The sequence below is a fragment of the Prionailurus bengalensis genome, chromosome A1 (genome assembly GCF_016509475.1).
Source record: "Prionailurus bengalensis isolate Pbe53 chromosome A1, Fcat_Pben_1.1_paternal_pri, whole genome shotgun sequence".
NCBI lineage: Eukaryota > Metazoa > Chordata > Mammalia > Carnivora > Felidae > Prionailurus > Prionailurus bengalensis.
Window position 1 is genome coordinate 123,780,685 of NC_057343.1, and position 17,788 is coordinate 123,798,472.

The following is a 17,788-nucleotide window of genomic DNA, read 5'->3' on the forward strand; positions in this document are numbered from 1 at the left end:
GTGGAGGTAAATTCTAGAGTAATATGGCACTAAATGCAATGAAGCTGAGTCTGTATATACCACAGCTGATGCGACCATCTGATTGCTTCCACAGCTGGGTAGCATATCAGGTGATGTGACTCTGCCAACTTTAAATGAATAGAAAGCTGGAGGAAAACAACATTCGCTCCTTATTTAATCTCAATATTAAACTTCCCCTTTTTGCAATATTATTTCAAGAGAAGAACTCTTAGAGCTCTCTGCTCCTGCTGGCATCTCTGGGCAAGGAAGGGCTTTTATGAGAGGTCCTTGAGAATGCTTCAAGTGAAGGCTTTGTTTCTCATGGGAACATGAGGAAAGGCGGAAAAACCTCCAATTTGTTTAGTGAGGAAATATGACCTTCATGCTCTTCTTCTTTGGGGTGAGTCAAGTGGTAGTGACTGAAATTTAGGTCATGGGTGGTATATAAATATGTGCATGTGCAAAAAGTAGCTGTCACACTGCACAGCGAGTGGAGCCACTAGCTCAGTGCATTCACTGCCGTTTGCAATTCATTTTTAAACTCGAAGTAAATATCGCAGAAAACCTATCATGAAGCTGGTAACTGTGTTTTTGCTGGTGACCCTCAGCATCTGCAGTTACTCTGGTAAGTAGCCTGAACATATATTCCTCTACTTTTCTGTTAATAGGAACATAACTAGTAAACCTAGGCTCCCAGGGGAATATGGTGGAGGGAGTTTTAGAACCATGGAATAGAAAAGTTGGAAGGGATTTCAGATACAGCAACCCCCTACCCCCATCCCAGCCTACCAAGCTATAACCCAATAAAAATACTATCCTTAATGAATCCTACAGAAGAAGTTAGCCAGGGGCACCTGGGTGGCTCAGTTGGTTAAGTGTCCAACTCCTGGTTTTGGCTAGGGTCATGATCTCACAGTTCGAGAAATAGAGCCACACATTGGGTTCTTTGCTGACAGCAGGGAGCCTGCTTGGGAGTCTCTCTTTCCCTGTCTCTCTCTGCTCCTCTCTTGCTCATGCTCTCTCTCTCAAAATAAATAAACTTAAAAAAAAGTTAGCCAACTCACACTAAAGATCAACATTGTTGAACATTGTCCCCTTAGTTTTCTTATCTTCATTAATCTTGAGTCAGAATCTCACTTTGTAACTTCTTTCTTTTGAAACTGTATGGAGTTCATTTTTTTTTTTTTTTCTGTCACCTGTAGTCACTTGCCAGGTTGTTTCTCCTGAGACATTTCTACATTTATCTGTTCACACACTTAACAGATAGTTGCCGAATGGCTACAACCTGTTGGGCATTTGGATAAACATGGGAAGATATAGATATGAATCAGACACAAAGATTGTTTACCAGGTTCTTTTAATCTGACAGGGGAGCTAAGTATTCTCCAGACAGAAGTTACTACGATGCTAGACTAATGCACAGAGACATATAGACATACAGCTCTGTGAGAGGACTAAGAGGCCAACAGTTCAATTTCTAGGTGGGGTATAGAAGTTGGATTCTTGGAGGAGAATGGGAACTGATCCATTCTTTTTGGAGGTATATTGACATCTGCAAAATGCACTGTGATAACCATTGCTCATTCAAAGAACAGGAGGTTTTGAGGGTCTTCCCCTGAAAGTATATAAGTATATACAGAGAAGACATTCACCAAAGCCTTAAAAATAAGTAGGGAGATTAATCATGAGAAACTGGATGCTGCCATACCCACATTGGCAACTTTGGCTTGTACTTTTTACTGAAATTTTGGATCAATTTGTAACTTAACCAGTCTTGGCTACTTTGTTTGTCTTCAGTGACTAGTGTCAAATATCTGCAGAAAGAGGTGGCAATTGAAAGGTGGTTGGAGGAAATAAATATCCCTCCTCCGGGGGAGAATTTTGGAAGGAAAATAGGTGGTAGCAGATGAAGAGAAGTAGATGCGTAGGCTCCTCTTGTATGATTTGAATGGGGAAATGAAAAGGACTCCTAAGGAAAATGAACTAGGGCAGGGTCTTTTTTCTTATATGTGTGCTCATGCATATGTGGGTTTACATATCTGCACCATGTGTTTTGTAAAAATATATATTGTATATATTCTCATTCTCTACATTTTCCTTCTTATTCATCTTCTATGTGAAAGGTAGCTTTCTTTTTTTTTAAGTTTTTATTTATTTACTTTGAGAGAGAGAGAGAGAGTACATGCAAGCAGGGGATGGGGCAGAGAGAGGAAGACAGAGAGAATCCTAAGCAGGCTCTGCACTGTCAGCTCAGAGTCCGACACGGGACTTGAACTCACAAACTGTGAGATCGTGACCTGAACCCAACACTAAGAGTTGCACGCTTAACTGACTGAGCCATCCAGGCATTCCTATGTGAGAGTTATCTTTCTAAAGCCAAAGATAAAAAATGCAATTGTTCCATAAAGGAGCCTTGATACCTCCCCATTACCCTTGGGGAAAAAAAGTCTCAAATTCATTAGTATGGCATTCAAAGCTCTGAAAAATCTGACCTCACCTGAGTTTTGCAGCCTTACTTCCTTTCCCCACCTCAGCATGCCTCACTAGAAGTCTGCACTCCAGCCACTTCTGAAAGGCTCACCAGCGTGTGTATGCACTTTCATTTTAACATTTCAGTGCTTTTGTTAATTTTGTTCCTTTTTATAATGCACCTCCCCTTCTTTACCTTATGATCCTGGAATTTGCTTAAAGACATGACTCCAACAACATCTCTCTGGGAAGATTGCTCCAACACTCTACCACATTAGAATTAGTCATCCCTTCTCTTATGTTTCCGCTGAGCTTAAACCATAATGTTAGCACAGCACATGCCTCACTGTGGCATACACAGATCTTTATTGTCCACTAGACTGTGTAAGTTCTCTGAGTGGAATAGCGTTGTTTTTTTCAACTATGCATCTGCACTAACTCTTAAAGAGTTGGAGTTCAGTTATATTTGCAGTGTGAAGTTGAATTAGTTGGAAGTTGAAGTTGAAACTCCCTGGACTCCCTGGACATGCATATCCCCAAGTAAAGATTCATTATGGAATCTACTCTTTGGCCTCAAAGCCATGGGCTGTGGAGATAGCCACATGCAAAGTATATACCTATTCAGTCAACCACCAGTATCTACTGAGTGCTTACTACATGCCAGGGTCTGTTTTAGACAAGTGAATAAAACACATACTCCTTGTTCTCATGGAGCCTACATACTAGTAAGAGGATGAAGGCAAGAAATAAATAAACAAATATTTACTATTTTAGGTCATGGTAAGAAAAAATGAAGTTAGAGATGGGTGATGCTATTTTAGCTACCTTTCTGAGGAGGTAATATTTGATGAGAAACACGTAGCTATCTGGACAAAGAACAGCTTAAGGAGGCACAACAGCAGGTGCAAAAGCCCTGAGGCAAAAGTTTTCATGGGAAGTCAAGTGGGGCTGGAATGGAGCCATTGATGGACACAGTGGAAAGTAGTGCAGTAACAGATAAGAATCAGATGTGCCTGTTTCATGTGGTTTTCCTTTTGCCCTGCAGCCACCGCTCTCCTTGCCAACAGTTTGCCACAAGCTGTCAACAATGCCTTACCTTTACCTGTGGACGACCTTCTCTCCTTTTTGGATCCGTTAAAGCTTCTTCTGAAAACTCTGGGCATTTCTGTTGAGCACCTTGTAGAAGGGCTAAAAAAGTGTGTGAATGAGCTGGGACCAGAGGCCTCTGAGGCAGTGAAGAAACTTCTGGTAACTATAGCTTGTGGGCTAATTTGTCTCTCCCCCCTCTCTCCCAACCACTCTGTTCTCACCTCCGGACATGTATTTCCCTTTTACTGACTATACTCATATAAAGTTTGCATGTCCAGGCATCTCAGGGAAGGTGCAACATCTACTTTTCTAGAAGGAATTTTTGAATGAAAGAGACCTGTGTTCTGGTTGTGACTTTATATTTCTCAGCTTAGGGATTCTTTGTTGAAACTTAACCACTCTGAGCTTCCACTTCCACATTAGCAAAATGGTGGTTAAATAGGTTGATGCCTATTTTTGGAAACATGCTAAGTACATGTAAGCTGCTTTATTTTTATTCTCGTCCTTCTGCCTTTCAGGAGGCCCTGTCGCATTTGGTGTGATGGCAGCACTAAGCTCTGATGGAGGAGAAGGGGAAGGTACTCCCCTTCTTGCGGGCTGGAACTCATTCCGGCCTAAGATGTGGTGACCCCTGAAAACAATGAATAAAGCAATGAATAAATTTCATTGTGTCCTATGTTTATTTCTGGAGTCTGTCTATTCAGAAGGGCCTAAGTAGATAATTTTTTGGGTCATAAACTCCAGAGAGCTTGTTGTTATCAAGAGAACCTACATTTTCAGGAAGACATAATCATGTCTTCCCCTCTTGCTTGAGTCTAAATTAAACATTTTCATTTTCTTCAACTGCTCTTCGACGATGTTTCCAGACACCTCAAGTTCCTATGCCCTTGTTTCTAAAGAAGCTTTTTGAATAACGCTTATTTATTTATTTTGGGGGAGGGGGAGAGAGAGAGAGAGTGCAAGCATGAGCACGGAAGGGGCAGAGAGAGAAGGAGAGAGAGAATCATGGGGCTTGATCTCACAAAACGTGAAATCATGACCTGAGTTGATATCAGGAGTCAAATATTCAACTAACTGAGCCACCCAGGCTAAATATATTTTTAAATATAAAATGAAAAGGGTGTTCAAAGTATTGTCTGACAAGCCTACGGTCTTTCACTGGTTTAGAGTCTACATCACCAGAGTGGGAGTTTCTCTTAAGTTTGTGGCTATACTGTGGCCACTCCATAGGTCTTACAAACCCTGCCACCAAGTTAGGCCTTCACTGCATCATCCTTTGGCAACTAGTTTCTGAACTGTCCTTTCCTTTTCCCCATGCCACCATCTATTATGATACTAGAATTATCTTTTCAAGATATAATTATAGTGATATACAATAACCTATAAAATGGATATCCAGCTCCTTAGCATGGCCTACAGGCCCTTCATGACCTGGCCTTTGCTTACATGTCTTGTCTCGTCAATATTTCTTCCTTCCTTCCTTCCTTCCTTCCTTCCTTCCTTCCTTCCTTCCTTCCTTCCTTCCTTCTTCCTTTTGTGACATGTGCTCTAGCCCTGTCACTGAGAAGATAATTAAATCTCTTTGCTGCTGCACTTTTATGCCTTAATGAAAAATCAGTAATGTCTTTCTTCCCATTAAGAATGTCTGCTCTGTTCTTCCTTCAGACCTGAGGTTGTGCCATTCTTGGGACTATTTTTCCTCAGATCCATTCCCCACCCTTCCCCTGCTTGGCTCTGTGATGCTAACCCCTACAGGTTCCCTGTCTCGGTTCCCGGGTTTCCAGGTCAGCTGACCTTTGAGCTGCATTCTGACCCTGGGGGGTTCAGGCAGGACATAGGAGGTGGGAAGTGGGAAAAGCCTGAGTATAGCCTCCTCACCCTTCTACTTGGGAGAAGTCCCCAGAAATATCACATCTGAAACTCCATGTTCTGCTGGATAGGTCTGCATTGGTTCCAGCCTTTGCCAGGCGACTCCAGTGGCAGTGGTTACACCACCTCTTTTTTTTTGCTCTTCAGCTGAAGTTGGTAATGGCTTCCTGCTTATCCATTCCAGGTTGCCTCACCATCACCTCTTTGACTGTTTAGATCTTCTATCATCTATTGAATCAATTCTGTGCATTATCGCCCCTCTGTTCCAAATGTTAAAGTCATTTATGTTTTCTGGTTGGTTCTTGATTAACATAATGTTAACTGACATCTCTATGAAAATTATCTTGATTTCCTGCTATTTTTTGAGCCCCGTGTTTTTTTTTCAACTAAAATAGTTGCACTTTGTGAAACTTTCTGTTTTCCTTTTTGTTTCACCTAAGTCTGTAAGAATAGACTAGATTGCTCACCTACAATAATAGATAATCCCAAATTTCAGAGGCTTATATCCACAACATTTTAATTTGTTCTCACACTGTTTGATCATCTTGAGTTGCTTAGAGTTCTCTTCATGTTGTGTGAATTCTGTGACCAGGAACTGGTGGAATAGTCTTTATCTTGAGCATTTCTGATCATCATGTCATATGCAAGAAGAGAACTCAGTGAATCATAGGCTAACTTTTAAAACTTTCCCATGAAAGTGATGTACATCACTTATAGTCCTGTTTCATTGGCCACACCAAGTCACATGACTATGCTTGACTCATTAGGAAACATAATGTCATTTACCACATTACTTGGCCACTTCAGAGTAGCTGCCACCTGAGATACTTCATTCTACTTGAAATTTTCTGCTCTGTTGGATTATCTTTCCTTCCACCACTAGTGTTCTTCTTACTCTCTGCCCATTATTTTCAGTTTCTTTAAATGGCCATTATTATCCTGATTCCTCTGAATATTTATTCCTCTTCTCTTTTCACTTTGTGTATGGCTTTCATTGAGAGTCTCATGCATTCCCACAGCTGCCAATATAATTTCCATGTTAGGAGCTCTAAAATCTATAGCTATATTCCATATCTCTCTTTTGAGGAAAAGAGATTGTTACCTATTAGACACTTCCAGCAGAAGTCCTTTTTTATGTTCACCTGAATTCACTTCCACCTGAACTCATTATCTCTCAAAACATGCTACCATAATCTAATTTCCTGTCTCAGTATATAGTACAACTATTTTCCTGATTGCGTAAGTCAGAAAGTTGAGAATCATTGTCAGTATGCCTTTTTCTCAGCCTTACTTTCTAATCTCTAAGAAAGTTCTGTTTATTATAAAGCTTTTCTACGTCTGTACATACATTTTTCATTATTGTTCCTGTTACTTATTTTCCCCAAACCTTGTCATTTCTCACCATACTGCTGTGTTAGTCTCCCAAATGTCCTCTGTATTCCCAGAGCTGATCCCTTCCAGTCCATTAGCCACACAGCAGAAAAGGTGGTTTCTTTCCTCTCCCCCACCCCCCCCACTGCTTCAGACTTTTTGATAGTGTTTCATTGCTGATTGAAAAAAAAATCAGATGCTATTCTAAACCAGCGGATATATTCATAACACATATTTTAACAGTCTTATTTTCAGACTTATTTCTAAGTGTCCTTTCTAGATTCTGAAGTCAAATGGAGGGGAACTCAAACTTATTTATGTTGATAATCCTTAGCACATAGCACAGAGCCTGAATATAGTCTGTGTTGGGCTTGGTTTATTGAATGGGTAGATTTTCTGTTAGATTTTATCTGGTTGGGGTGACCCTTTTGTTCTCTTGCATCATTCATATTATTAAGCTATTCATTGCTCTCATTCCAAGCTTGGTGCATTTGGCATATTTGAGAAGGATGACTCTCTATGCTTTCATTCAATCTGCTAAATAGAGAAAACTGAGTAATAGATTTAATATGGCAATCTTTGGGGAGTGGAGGTTTTTCTGGGAGTCTATCAAAAAGAGGACTGAATTAATAAGGAATTCAAGGACAGACCATGAGAAACTAGGCAGAAACTGATGATAAACATTATGGCAGAAATTGTTGATAAACTTACTATGAATGTAACAACACCAAATGCTGATGAGGTTGTAGAAAAATTGGATCACTCATAATTGCTGGTGTGAATGCAAAATAGTATAACTTACTCTGGGAAAATCATTTGACAGTTTCTTGAAAAACTAAACATACATCCACCATATGACTCACTAATTGTACTGCTGGGCATTTATCTGGAGAAATGAAACATGTTTATGCAAGAACTTATTACAAACATTCATAGAAGTTTTATTTGTAGTAACCCAAACCTGCAAATAACCCCAAATCTCCCAAATTAGAGGAAACCACTAACAACTTATAAATTTTATATAAATTTAATATATATAAATTTTATATAAATTTTATATAAATTTAATATATATAAAATTTAATATAAATTACATATAACTATAATCATATAATTATGTAAATAATTATATGTATGTAAATAATTATATGTATGTATACCTGTAACTTTCATTCCTTTAGTCCATAAATCTCCCAAATTAGAGGAAACCACTAACAACTTTATGTGATTTTTCAAGACATTTTCTGCACTTGACGTGCACAAGACGTATTCTGCACATATATAAAAATAAGTATATATGGACACCCAGGACTCCATGATGGTGTCCGTCATACCAGTGAAGGAGAAGTTGATGGATGTCAAACTAGGAGAGCTGCCAAGCTGGATACTGTTGGGGGATTTCTTCCTAAGGCATGGCTGGAATGTTTCAAAGGAAGGAATCCCTGGGATTTCTATGGTGCTGACAGCATATGTGCTTTTCAACTACTTTCTTTCATACAAGGAACTCAAACCCAAGTGGCTACACAAGTACCACTGAAGAGGGCCCAGTGTGGAGGATGCATTCTGTATTCCTGACCAGGACCTTTGCCTCACACCCCTGAATCCTTTTTTTTTTTTTTAATTAAAAAAGTTTTTTTTTAACGTTTATTTATTTTTGAGATACAGAGAGAGAGACAGAGCACAAGCAGAGGAGGGGCAGAGAGAGAGGGAGACACAGAATATGAAGCAGACTCCAGGATCTGAGCTGTCAGCACAGAGCCCAATGTGGGACTTGAACCCAGGAACCATGCATGAGATCTTGACCTGAGCCGAAATCAGACACTCAACTGAGTGAGCCATTCAGGTGCACAACCCCCTGAATCCTTCAATTGAGAATGAACACCCACTAGGGATACCTGGGTGGCTCAGTTGGTTAAGCATCTGACTTCAGGTCAGGTCATGATATCCAAGTTGGTGAGTTTGAGCCCTGCAGGGGGCTCTGTGCTGATAGCTCAGAGCCTGGAACCTGCTTCCAATTCTGTATCTCCCTCTCTTTCTGCCCCTCCCCCACTCAGACTGTTTCTCTCTCTCTCTCTCTCTCTCTCTCTCTCTCAAAAATAAACATTAAAAAATTTAAAAGAAAAAAAACCTCAATAAAACATGATTAGTGCATGGAAAATAAATTAAAAATAAAGAAATAAAAAGCACATATAAATGAATCATACTTTACTTAAATTTTGATTTATGCAAATATTTAAATTATTTTTAGTAATATTTATTATTATAATGAGTAGTATGGTAAACGTCCATTTATTTGCATTCATGTCTGTATCGCTTCACAAAAGTCTTGGAACTGGAAGTGCAGTGCCAAGAATTATACGATGTTTAAAATTTTGAAAGCTAGTAACAAATTTTCATTGGAAACAGTAGTGGGGATCTGAAGTGATTGAGTCTAGAGAAGTTCCATTCCCAAAGATGAGATTAGGGGCCCAAGACAATGGCTAGGGTATACTCATTCTACTTGAGAAAGCAATGCATTCTGTTTTACCATGTTTTGGAGGGTCAGGAGGTGCAAAATCATATTTTTTTCTGGACTTCATATTTAAGTTAGCTCATACAAACATATAAGTCAGTAAAATTTATTTGCTGCATTTTTAAAAATTTTATGTATGTATGTATGTGTGTGTATGTATGTATGTATGTATGTATTTATAATTTTAGAAAGGACCCAGTTGAAAAGCTCTCAGGTTTTAAGCAAGTTAAAAACAGCAGGGGGCGCTCATAGGTTGTTAGCAACACCAAGGAAGGTTTTTTTTTTTTTTTTTTTGTACGTATATGCTCAAGATATATAATAAGAAATTTCAGCAGCTTCGATTGTATTAAAATTTTCACCAGGAGGGGCGCCTGGGTGGCGCAGTCGGTTAAGCATCCGACTTCAGCCAGGTCGCGATCTCGCGGTCTGTGAGTTCGAGCCCAGCGTCGGGCTCTGGGCTGATGGCTCAGAGCCTGGAGCCTGTTTCCGATTCTGTGTCTCCCTCTCTCTCTGCCCCTCCCCCGTTCATGCTCTGTCTCTCTGTCCCAAAAATAAACGTTGGAAAAAAAAAAAATTAAAAAAAAAAAATTTTCACCAGGAGAAACAAATAGACAAAAATAACCTGATGGTCCTTCATTCTGTGCTCTTCTGGCTTCATTTTGAGCTTTTTTTTTAATGCATTTTTTTTCCCTTTGCTCTGCTACTAGCTCATTGTGTATCTTATCAAATAAGAATTTGTTTCCTGATCAGATGATGATAATGCCTAATGTGACTAATATGAATAATAATCATAGGCATAGTTACTGGCCATTGTGTTCTATGTATATATATTTCTTTAATTCAACAAATGATAATTAAATATTGATTGCAGTATCTTTGCTAGAAGTTGAGCATTCTGTGATAAACAAAATAAACATGACCCACACCCCCAGAGATTTTTGCAGTGTAAAGAAAGACACAGAAAATTTGCAAGTAAAAAATGGTAAATAAATAATTATAAATTATGATAAGAACAGTAAAGGAAAAAATAGAATTTTTAAAGAATAATAGAATTTTAAACAAAGGGTAGGAGACATTATTACTCTCAAGTTAGATTTCTAGTATCAGTCTAACTTGAAGTTCTAACACTACATTCTTCATCCACATTGGTAAGAAGAAGGTACTGATGTTATGAAAATCCAGAGATCTCCCTTATTTCCTTCCCACTTTGCCTGGACTTAGAGGTATATCAGTAAATTTGGCTCATGCAAGTTAGCTTAGCACCCACATAAGCCAATGAAGAATATGAGACTGCCAAGTATTGTCCTCAGTGTATGAGACAGGGTTGTCAAATAAGTACTTCAAAGTCTATCTCATAATTCTAGAAAATTCAAACTAATCTGTAGTGTCAAAAAGCAAATCATTAGCTGACTGTGGATAGAATAGGGGATGATGAGAGGGAAGAATGAATTATTATAAGTGACAAGAGAAAACTTTTGGGGCTAACAGGTGTGTTCATTACCTTGATTGTAGGGATGGTTTTGTGGGTATATACATATGCCAAAACTTCAAGTTGTATATTTTCAAAATGTGGAGTAATTATATATCAATTGTATCCCAATAAAGTTGTGAGGAGTTATTTATATACTGTGAGCTATAGACCTAAACTAATTTTTGTCAATAGTGTCAGTTTGGGTCAGTAAGAGAATTACTACATTTTGATGGTGTTATGACAGTATCTATTACAATATTTAAAAATTTGAAAAATGTCCTTTGATCTAGCCATTCAGTTTTTGTAAATCTTTTATGAAGAAATAAATACATTAGTGCACAAGGTTATATGTATAAGGATGTTTATTGCAGCAGCCTCTAAAAAACACACCCCCAAAATAGAAGCAATATGAATTATGAATGCCCCAACAATGGGGAAATTATGATATCTTAAATTATGAGCTTTCAAGTAGAATTTTTTTAAAGATTTTATTTTTAAGTAGTCCCTACACCCAACATAGGGCTTCAACTCACAACCCTGAGATCAAGAGTCATCCGCTTCACCAACCGAGCCAGCCAGGCACACCTCAATAGATTCTTAAAGATTTGTATTATTTACCTAAAGTAAATACCATGAGATATCATTAATAAGAAAGGCAAACTACTGAGTAAAGTGCACACCCTGATTTCCCTACACATTTATATCTATATTTGGATAAGTTTGAATGGACAGGAAGAATGGAGTCAATATTAGTTGCTGGGAGGGCTGGTTTAGGGATAATGGTGTTAGAGTGGGAGATGGTTAGCTTTTAAAAATATATATATTTTTCTACTGTCCCCCTCATTTTTCCCATTGGTGTGAGCATATGCTACTTTAATAATTTTTGAAGTGGAATTTTGAAGAAAACATTTTGTCAATCCATATTAGACAGTTTCCTTCTCTCTTAAACACTGCAGCATTAATAATCTGAGTGGTTTAAATGGGTTCTATAAATTTCCAGGTTCTCAAATGCATTATTTTATTTTATTATTATGTTTTTAAATTTTATATGTTATGTTTTAGAGAGAGAGAGAGAGAGAGAGAGAATATCAAGCAGGATATTCTCATATGGAGCCCGATGTAGGGCTCGGTCCCACGATCCTCAGATCATGACCCGAGCGGAAATCAAGAGTTGATCACTCAACCAACTGAGCCACCCAGACACTCCTTGAGTGCATTATTTTAAAAGGGGAGTAATAATGTCTGACTTTTGTACTTGATGTGAGGATTAAGTGAGGTAACACAGATGAAGGACCAAGCATGGGAAATGTCCCAATGATATCTGTTTCTTTGCCATGTTAGGTAGCTTTTGAGGGGCCATCCTTGAATGACAGGCATTATTACAGTCTGAGCATTGATTTAAAGTGTCCACTCTGCCCTTCCTCCTCTTTCTCCATGTGTCCAAATCCTTCCTCATCTATCAAGATATAGCTCAAATATCGCTACCTCTGAAAAGTCTTGCCACATCTCTCAAGGGAGCAAGCAGGCTCTTTGTCCTGGTTCTCATGCTGCCATGTCTGTGCCTCCTTTATATCATGCCATGCTGAATGTGGTTTGTTAATTATGTGCTTGTATCTTCTATATCAAGATTGTGAGCTACTTCAAATCCAAAACCATGAGACGCTCAATTTTGCATCCTTATTTTGTTCTTAGGTAGATGTTCTCTTTTCTCATTTTTTTTTTTTTACTTAATACAGAACTCAGCAAATATTTATTGATCAGCTTCTATCTGCCAGACACTGTTCTAACTGCTCACTATTGTGTCAGGAACATTGAGCAAAAGAGGCAAAATTCCTGCCTTACAGAGCTTACACTCTATTGGGGCTAGAGAGAAAAAATAACAAAACATAGAAAAGTGTTTTAACACTGTTAAAAGAGAGTGAGGTGGAGAAGAAAAATGTAGCAGCCAAAGCTGATAAGAAATGGTGGGTCAAAGGGTGACTTTTAAAGTTGATTTTAAGTCAAGTGCTCAAAAAGGTCTCACTGGGAAGGTGATCTCTGAGAAAAAATACTTCAAGAAGTGCATGGGCATGCCATGTGGCTGTCTTGGGAAGGGTACTTTAGGCAGAAGGAAGAGTAATTGCAAGGTTGTGTGGGAAGTATATGCCTGTAGTGTTTAAGGAAGGGAAGGATCCCAAGTGGGTGGAGTGGTGGGATGAGTAGTAGGAGAAGAGGTGAGAAGCAGGTGGCTCCGGTGAGAACTGATGCACCATTTTCAGGAAATTTAAAAATATCGCTTTTGCTCAGAATGAGATGGAAAGTCGGAAAGTAGAAGGAATTTATAGGATTAAAGTTATATTTTAATAGAAGTACTTATTCTGCTTAGCGCTTCTGTACAGTGCAAGGTGTAAATTCCCTCAAGCAGTGATGTCATGGTAGGTACCCTGGAATTGAGGATGGAGTTAGTGATACTGTGGATTGTGCCATCAGGGTGTCACAGGGAGCACTGTGTTGCAGGTTAGCCAAACCTGGCTGGAGTTTCCACTCATCCTTTACCAGCAATCCTATCTGAGGTGTAATGTCGACTAACCTCCCCCAGCCTCAGTTTCCTCGCTTGTCATATGAAGGAAATAATGCCTGACCATCTTACTTCAATTGTATTGTGCATATGAGTTCCCAGTGAGAAAAATATATGAAGAGAACATAAAGGAAAAATATTATACAGATGCAAGAGATTCTTGATCCTCAAAAACAGGGTGCTTTCTGGCTACAGAGAGGGGTCTTATTGGAGAGTAGGAAAAGAAGGTAACAAGGTAGAGGGAGCAAGCATACAATGTAAAGCAAATAGAGAAATTTTCAAAATCTCTGTGTTTTGCTGGAGATCTGGGACAAGTATTTCTCAGCAGTGCATCCAATCTGAGACTGACTTGGCATCTGTTTCATTTTTGTTTTGTTCTTTACCAGTATGGAAGAGTGATTTCAAACTGTATACCAAATGAGTGAGTATAAAGACAAAGAAACTCTGATAGGACATGCCTCTCAAAAAAAAAAAAAGGCAGTAAACTGATTATTGTAGCTACAAGAAATATATTTCCAAGGCACAAAGTAAGTACCCAGAATCTGAAAAGGGATTTCTGGGTCACATTTGTTGTGGAAAAGCAGTCTGCATGTCAGATGATGACTATAATAGAAATCTTGGGTAATTTAGCTTAAGAGGATGTGATACTTGAAGTTAACAGTCTCCAAATGATCAATAAAATAAAAAGGCAAATTGTGAAATGGGAGAAAACATTTGCAAATTCTGTATCTGATAAGGGGTTGATATCCAAAATACATAAGGAACTCCTACAGCTCAATAGCAAAAATGAAACAAGTAATTTGATTCAAAAGTGGGCAAAGGACCTGAACAGACATTTTTCTAAAGAAGATACATAATGTCCAACCTATATGGAAAGGTACTCAACATCACTATTTATCAAGGAAATGAAAATCAAAATCACAATATTACCTCACACCTGTTAGAATGGCTATTATCAAAAGATAAGAGATAACAAGGACTGACAAGGATGTGGAGAAAAGGGAACACTTGTTCACTGCTGGTGGGAATGTAAACTGGTAAAGCCACTATGGAAAACAGTATGGAGGTTCCTCAAAAAATTACAGATAGAACTACCATCTGGCAATCTCACTTTTGAGTATATATCCCAAGGAAATGAAATCATTATCTTGAAGAAATATAGGTACTCCCATGTTTACTGCAGCCATTATTTACAATAGCTTGGATATGGAAACAATTTAAGTGTCTTGATGGATTAGTGGATAAAGAAATGTAACACACAGACATACACACACAGTGGAATATTATTCAACCTAAAAGAAAGAAAATCCTGCCACTTACAACTATATGGATGAATCTTGAGAGCATTATGCTAAGTGAAATAAGTCAGGCAGAGAAAGACAAGTACTGTATGATCTCATTTACATGTGGAATCTTAAAAAAAAATGGACCTCATAGAAATAGAGAGTAGATTGGTGGTTGCCAAGAGTAGGGAGGTGGTGGGAGAAATAGGTGAAGGTTGTCGAAGGGTACACACTTCGAGTTATAAGAACAATAAATTCTGGGGATATGATGTACAGCATAGTGACTGTAGTTAACAATACTGTATCATGTACTTACATGTTGCTAAGAGAGTAGATCTTAAACATTTTCACTCCAAAAAAAAAATGATAACTATGTAAGTGATAGATGTGTTAACTGTTATGCCCAGAATTCGTGATCCCCAAAGACCACTAGGGAGCCGAGTCTGATGCAAAAGCAAAAGAGCCTTTATTCGAGCTAGCTCGAGCTCAATCCCCTACCTGCACCAATGTAGCGGTGAGATACCAGGGAGAGAGCGAGTTTCAAAAGGACAAAGGTTTTATTGGGGCCTAGGGGCAGTTGGTGAGGTAATGGCTATGGCCTGAGCCGATTGGCTGGGGAAGGGTCCGAGTCCTGTTAGGCAGGTGAGGGGGGGGGGGGGGTTACTCAAGGGGAGGAGGTGTGGTCAAGGTGAAGGACACAGAACAAGATGGAGTTGGCCGGCCGGCCGGCGTAGGCCCGCCCTTTCATTCCCCCCTTGTCATGTAGCTTAGGGACCCAGTCATGGGTCCGGCTGCATTTATGGTGACAAGGGGAACAGAGTTTGGAGGTTTACGCAAAGTTCTGGGAAGCAAGTGTCCCTGGGGTGGCTCTGGGAGGTCTGATTAAGTATTGTCCCCGAGCTGGTGTCTATGATCTGCCAGGTGATGTTTTGGGGGGCGTGGGGACTCCCGGCAGCATGAGCAATGACAAGCAGAGTTAACAGAGTTACCAATATTAGGTGGGTCGAATGTGCTGTAGCTTGAGTTTGAGTGGGTTGTGTTGGTCCCGACTGATGGCCCATCGCGTGACGAAGTCCTTCCGGATTGAGGAGGGGTCCGCTGGCCGAACGTTGGTGTGATGGACCCAGGTCGCGATGCCGTCTACTTTGAGAGCGGTGGGGGTTGTCAACACCACGATGTAGGGTCCCTTCCAGCACGGCTCAAGAGTCTCTCGGTGGTGCCTCTTGACGTAGACCCAGTCCCCGGCCTGTACTGATGAGGTGTCGGGGTCTGGCCAGCCTCATAGATGGCACAGAGGTGCGGCCAAATGTCCTCGTGCGCCCTCTGGAGCCCTCTCAAGGAAAGAAAAAGTTCTTGATCTTTAAACTCAGCAATAAGTTCAGCTCGAAGGCTGGGAATAACAAGGGGTGGCCTGCCAAACATGATCTCGTAGGGAGTAAAACCCAGAGTGTAAGGAGTGTTTCTAACCCGGTAAAGGGTGTACGGTAGGAGAGTCACCCAGTCCCTGCCAGTCTCCATGGTTAATTTGGTAAGGGTCTCTTTTAGGGTTCTATTCATTCTACCTGTCCTGAGCTCCGGGGCCTATAAGCACAATGTAATTTCCAGTTTGCCCCCACCGCCTTGGCTACTGCCTGTGTTACCTGCGAGATAAAAGCTGGTCCATTGTCTGATCCTACCATGGCAGGAAAACCATACCTGGGTAAGATGTCTTCTAGCAGCTTCTTAGCCACCGTCTGAGCCGTTTCATGCTTGGTTGGGTATGCCTCCACCCAGCCAGAGAAGGTGTCTGTAAATACTAAAAGATATTTATAACCATACTTTCCTGGTTTAACTTCAGTGAAGTCGACTTCCCATTGGGCTCCCGGTCTGGTGCCTCTGAGCCTGGTTCCTTTTTTATTTGATGTGGCTCTCGTGTTGGTGAGTTGGCAGGTCTTGCAGACAGATACAACTTGCTCTATTTTGGTGTCCTGTTGGTGAATCTTGATTCCGGCATGTCGGATTAAGTCTTTTAATTTTCAGGCTCCCATGTGAGTAGACCGATGCATGTGCTCTAATATTGAGACTCCGAGCCGGTCTGGCAGCACGAGCTCCTTGTTAGGTGTATACCACCATCCCTTTATCTCCTGGGCCATGGGGAGTTTCTTGATCCGCTGTAACTCCTCCTGGGAGTATTTGGGCTGGTCTGGTAAAACTGGGCCTCATGGGTCCGGTAGTTCTATGGTCATGGTGGGGACTGGAGTAAGGGCTACTGCCTTGGCTGCCTGGTCAACCTTTCGATTACCTCTAGCTACTGGGTTATCAGCTTTTTGGTGCCCTTGGCAGTGGATAATGGCTAGCTTGGCAGGAAGCCATAAGGCCGTAAGCAGGTTAAGTATCTCCTGCTTATTTTTTATAGTCCGTCCTTCTGCCGTCAGTAACCCCCTCTCCTGATAAATTGCCCCATGAATATGAGCTGTGGCAAATGCATAACGGCTGTCTGCATAGATGTTAAGCCATTTTCCAGCTCCCAACATCAGCGCCTTGGTGAGGGCTATGAGCTCTGCTTGCTGGGCTGACGTTCCAGAGGGTAGAGCCTCCGCCCATACGGTGTCCGTTTCAGTGACCACCGCTGCACCCGCATACCTGTGTCCATCTCGCACAAAGCTGCTGCCATCAGTGAACCAAGTAGCCTCGGCATCGGGGAGGGGCCGGTCAGTCAGGTCCGTCAGGAATCCATGTACTTGTTCCAGGATTCCCGCACAGTCATGTAATGGAGCACCTAGGTCAGGGTCGGGCAGCAGGGTTGCAGGATTGAGGGCTGCACTAGGGTGGAACTGCACTCATGGAAAGTGGAGTAGGAGGCTCTGGTAATGAGTCATACGTGTATTTCTCATCCATCTATCCGGAGGCTGTTTCAGGACCCCTTCCATGGCGTGTGGGGTCGTGATCCAGATCTCCTGTCCTAGGGTCAGTTTGTCTGCATCCTTGACTAGGAGTGCTGTCGCCGCAATAATTCCTTGGCATGGCGGCCAGCCGGCAGCCACTGGGTCTAGTTTCTTAGACAGGTAAGCCACTGGGCGGTTCCAGGGGCCTAAGGTTTGAGTTAGAACCCCTTTTGCTATTCCCTTATGTTCGTCTACAAAGAGGTGGAAGGGCTTCGTAATGTCTGGCAGGCCCAGGGCTGGGGC

The 17,788-nt window shown here is 40.7% G+C and overlaps 2 protein-coding genes across 2 annotated transcripts in view; both read left to right on the forward strand.

Moving 5' to 3' along the window:
* SCGB3A2 (secretoglobin family 3A member 2) overlaps positions 1-4,217 on the forward strand; it is a 72,951-nt gene extending 68,734 nt beyond the window's left edge. Inside the window, exons 4-5 of the mRNA XM_043573437.1 lie at positions 3,515-3,717; positions 4,077-4,217. Coding sequence (XP_043429372.1) covers positions 3,515-3,717; positions 4,077-4,100 — 227 coding nt within the window. The 3' untranslated portion in view covers positions 4,101-4,217. The remainder of the gene's footprint in view (positions 1-3,514; positions 3,718-4,076) is intronic.
* Positions 4,218-8,113: 3,896 nt separating this feature from the next.
* On the forward strand, positions 8,114-8,335 carry LOC122473315 (ATP synthase subunit f, mitochondrial-like). The gene has a single exon (XM_043563740.1). It carries the CDS (start codon positions 8,114-8,116, stop codon positions 8,333-8,335), a length of 222 nt encoding a protein of 73 aa, XP_043419675.1.
* Positions 8,336-17,788: the final 9,453 nt, after the last annotated feature.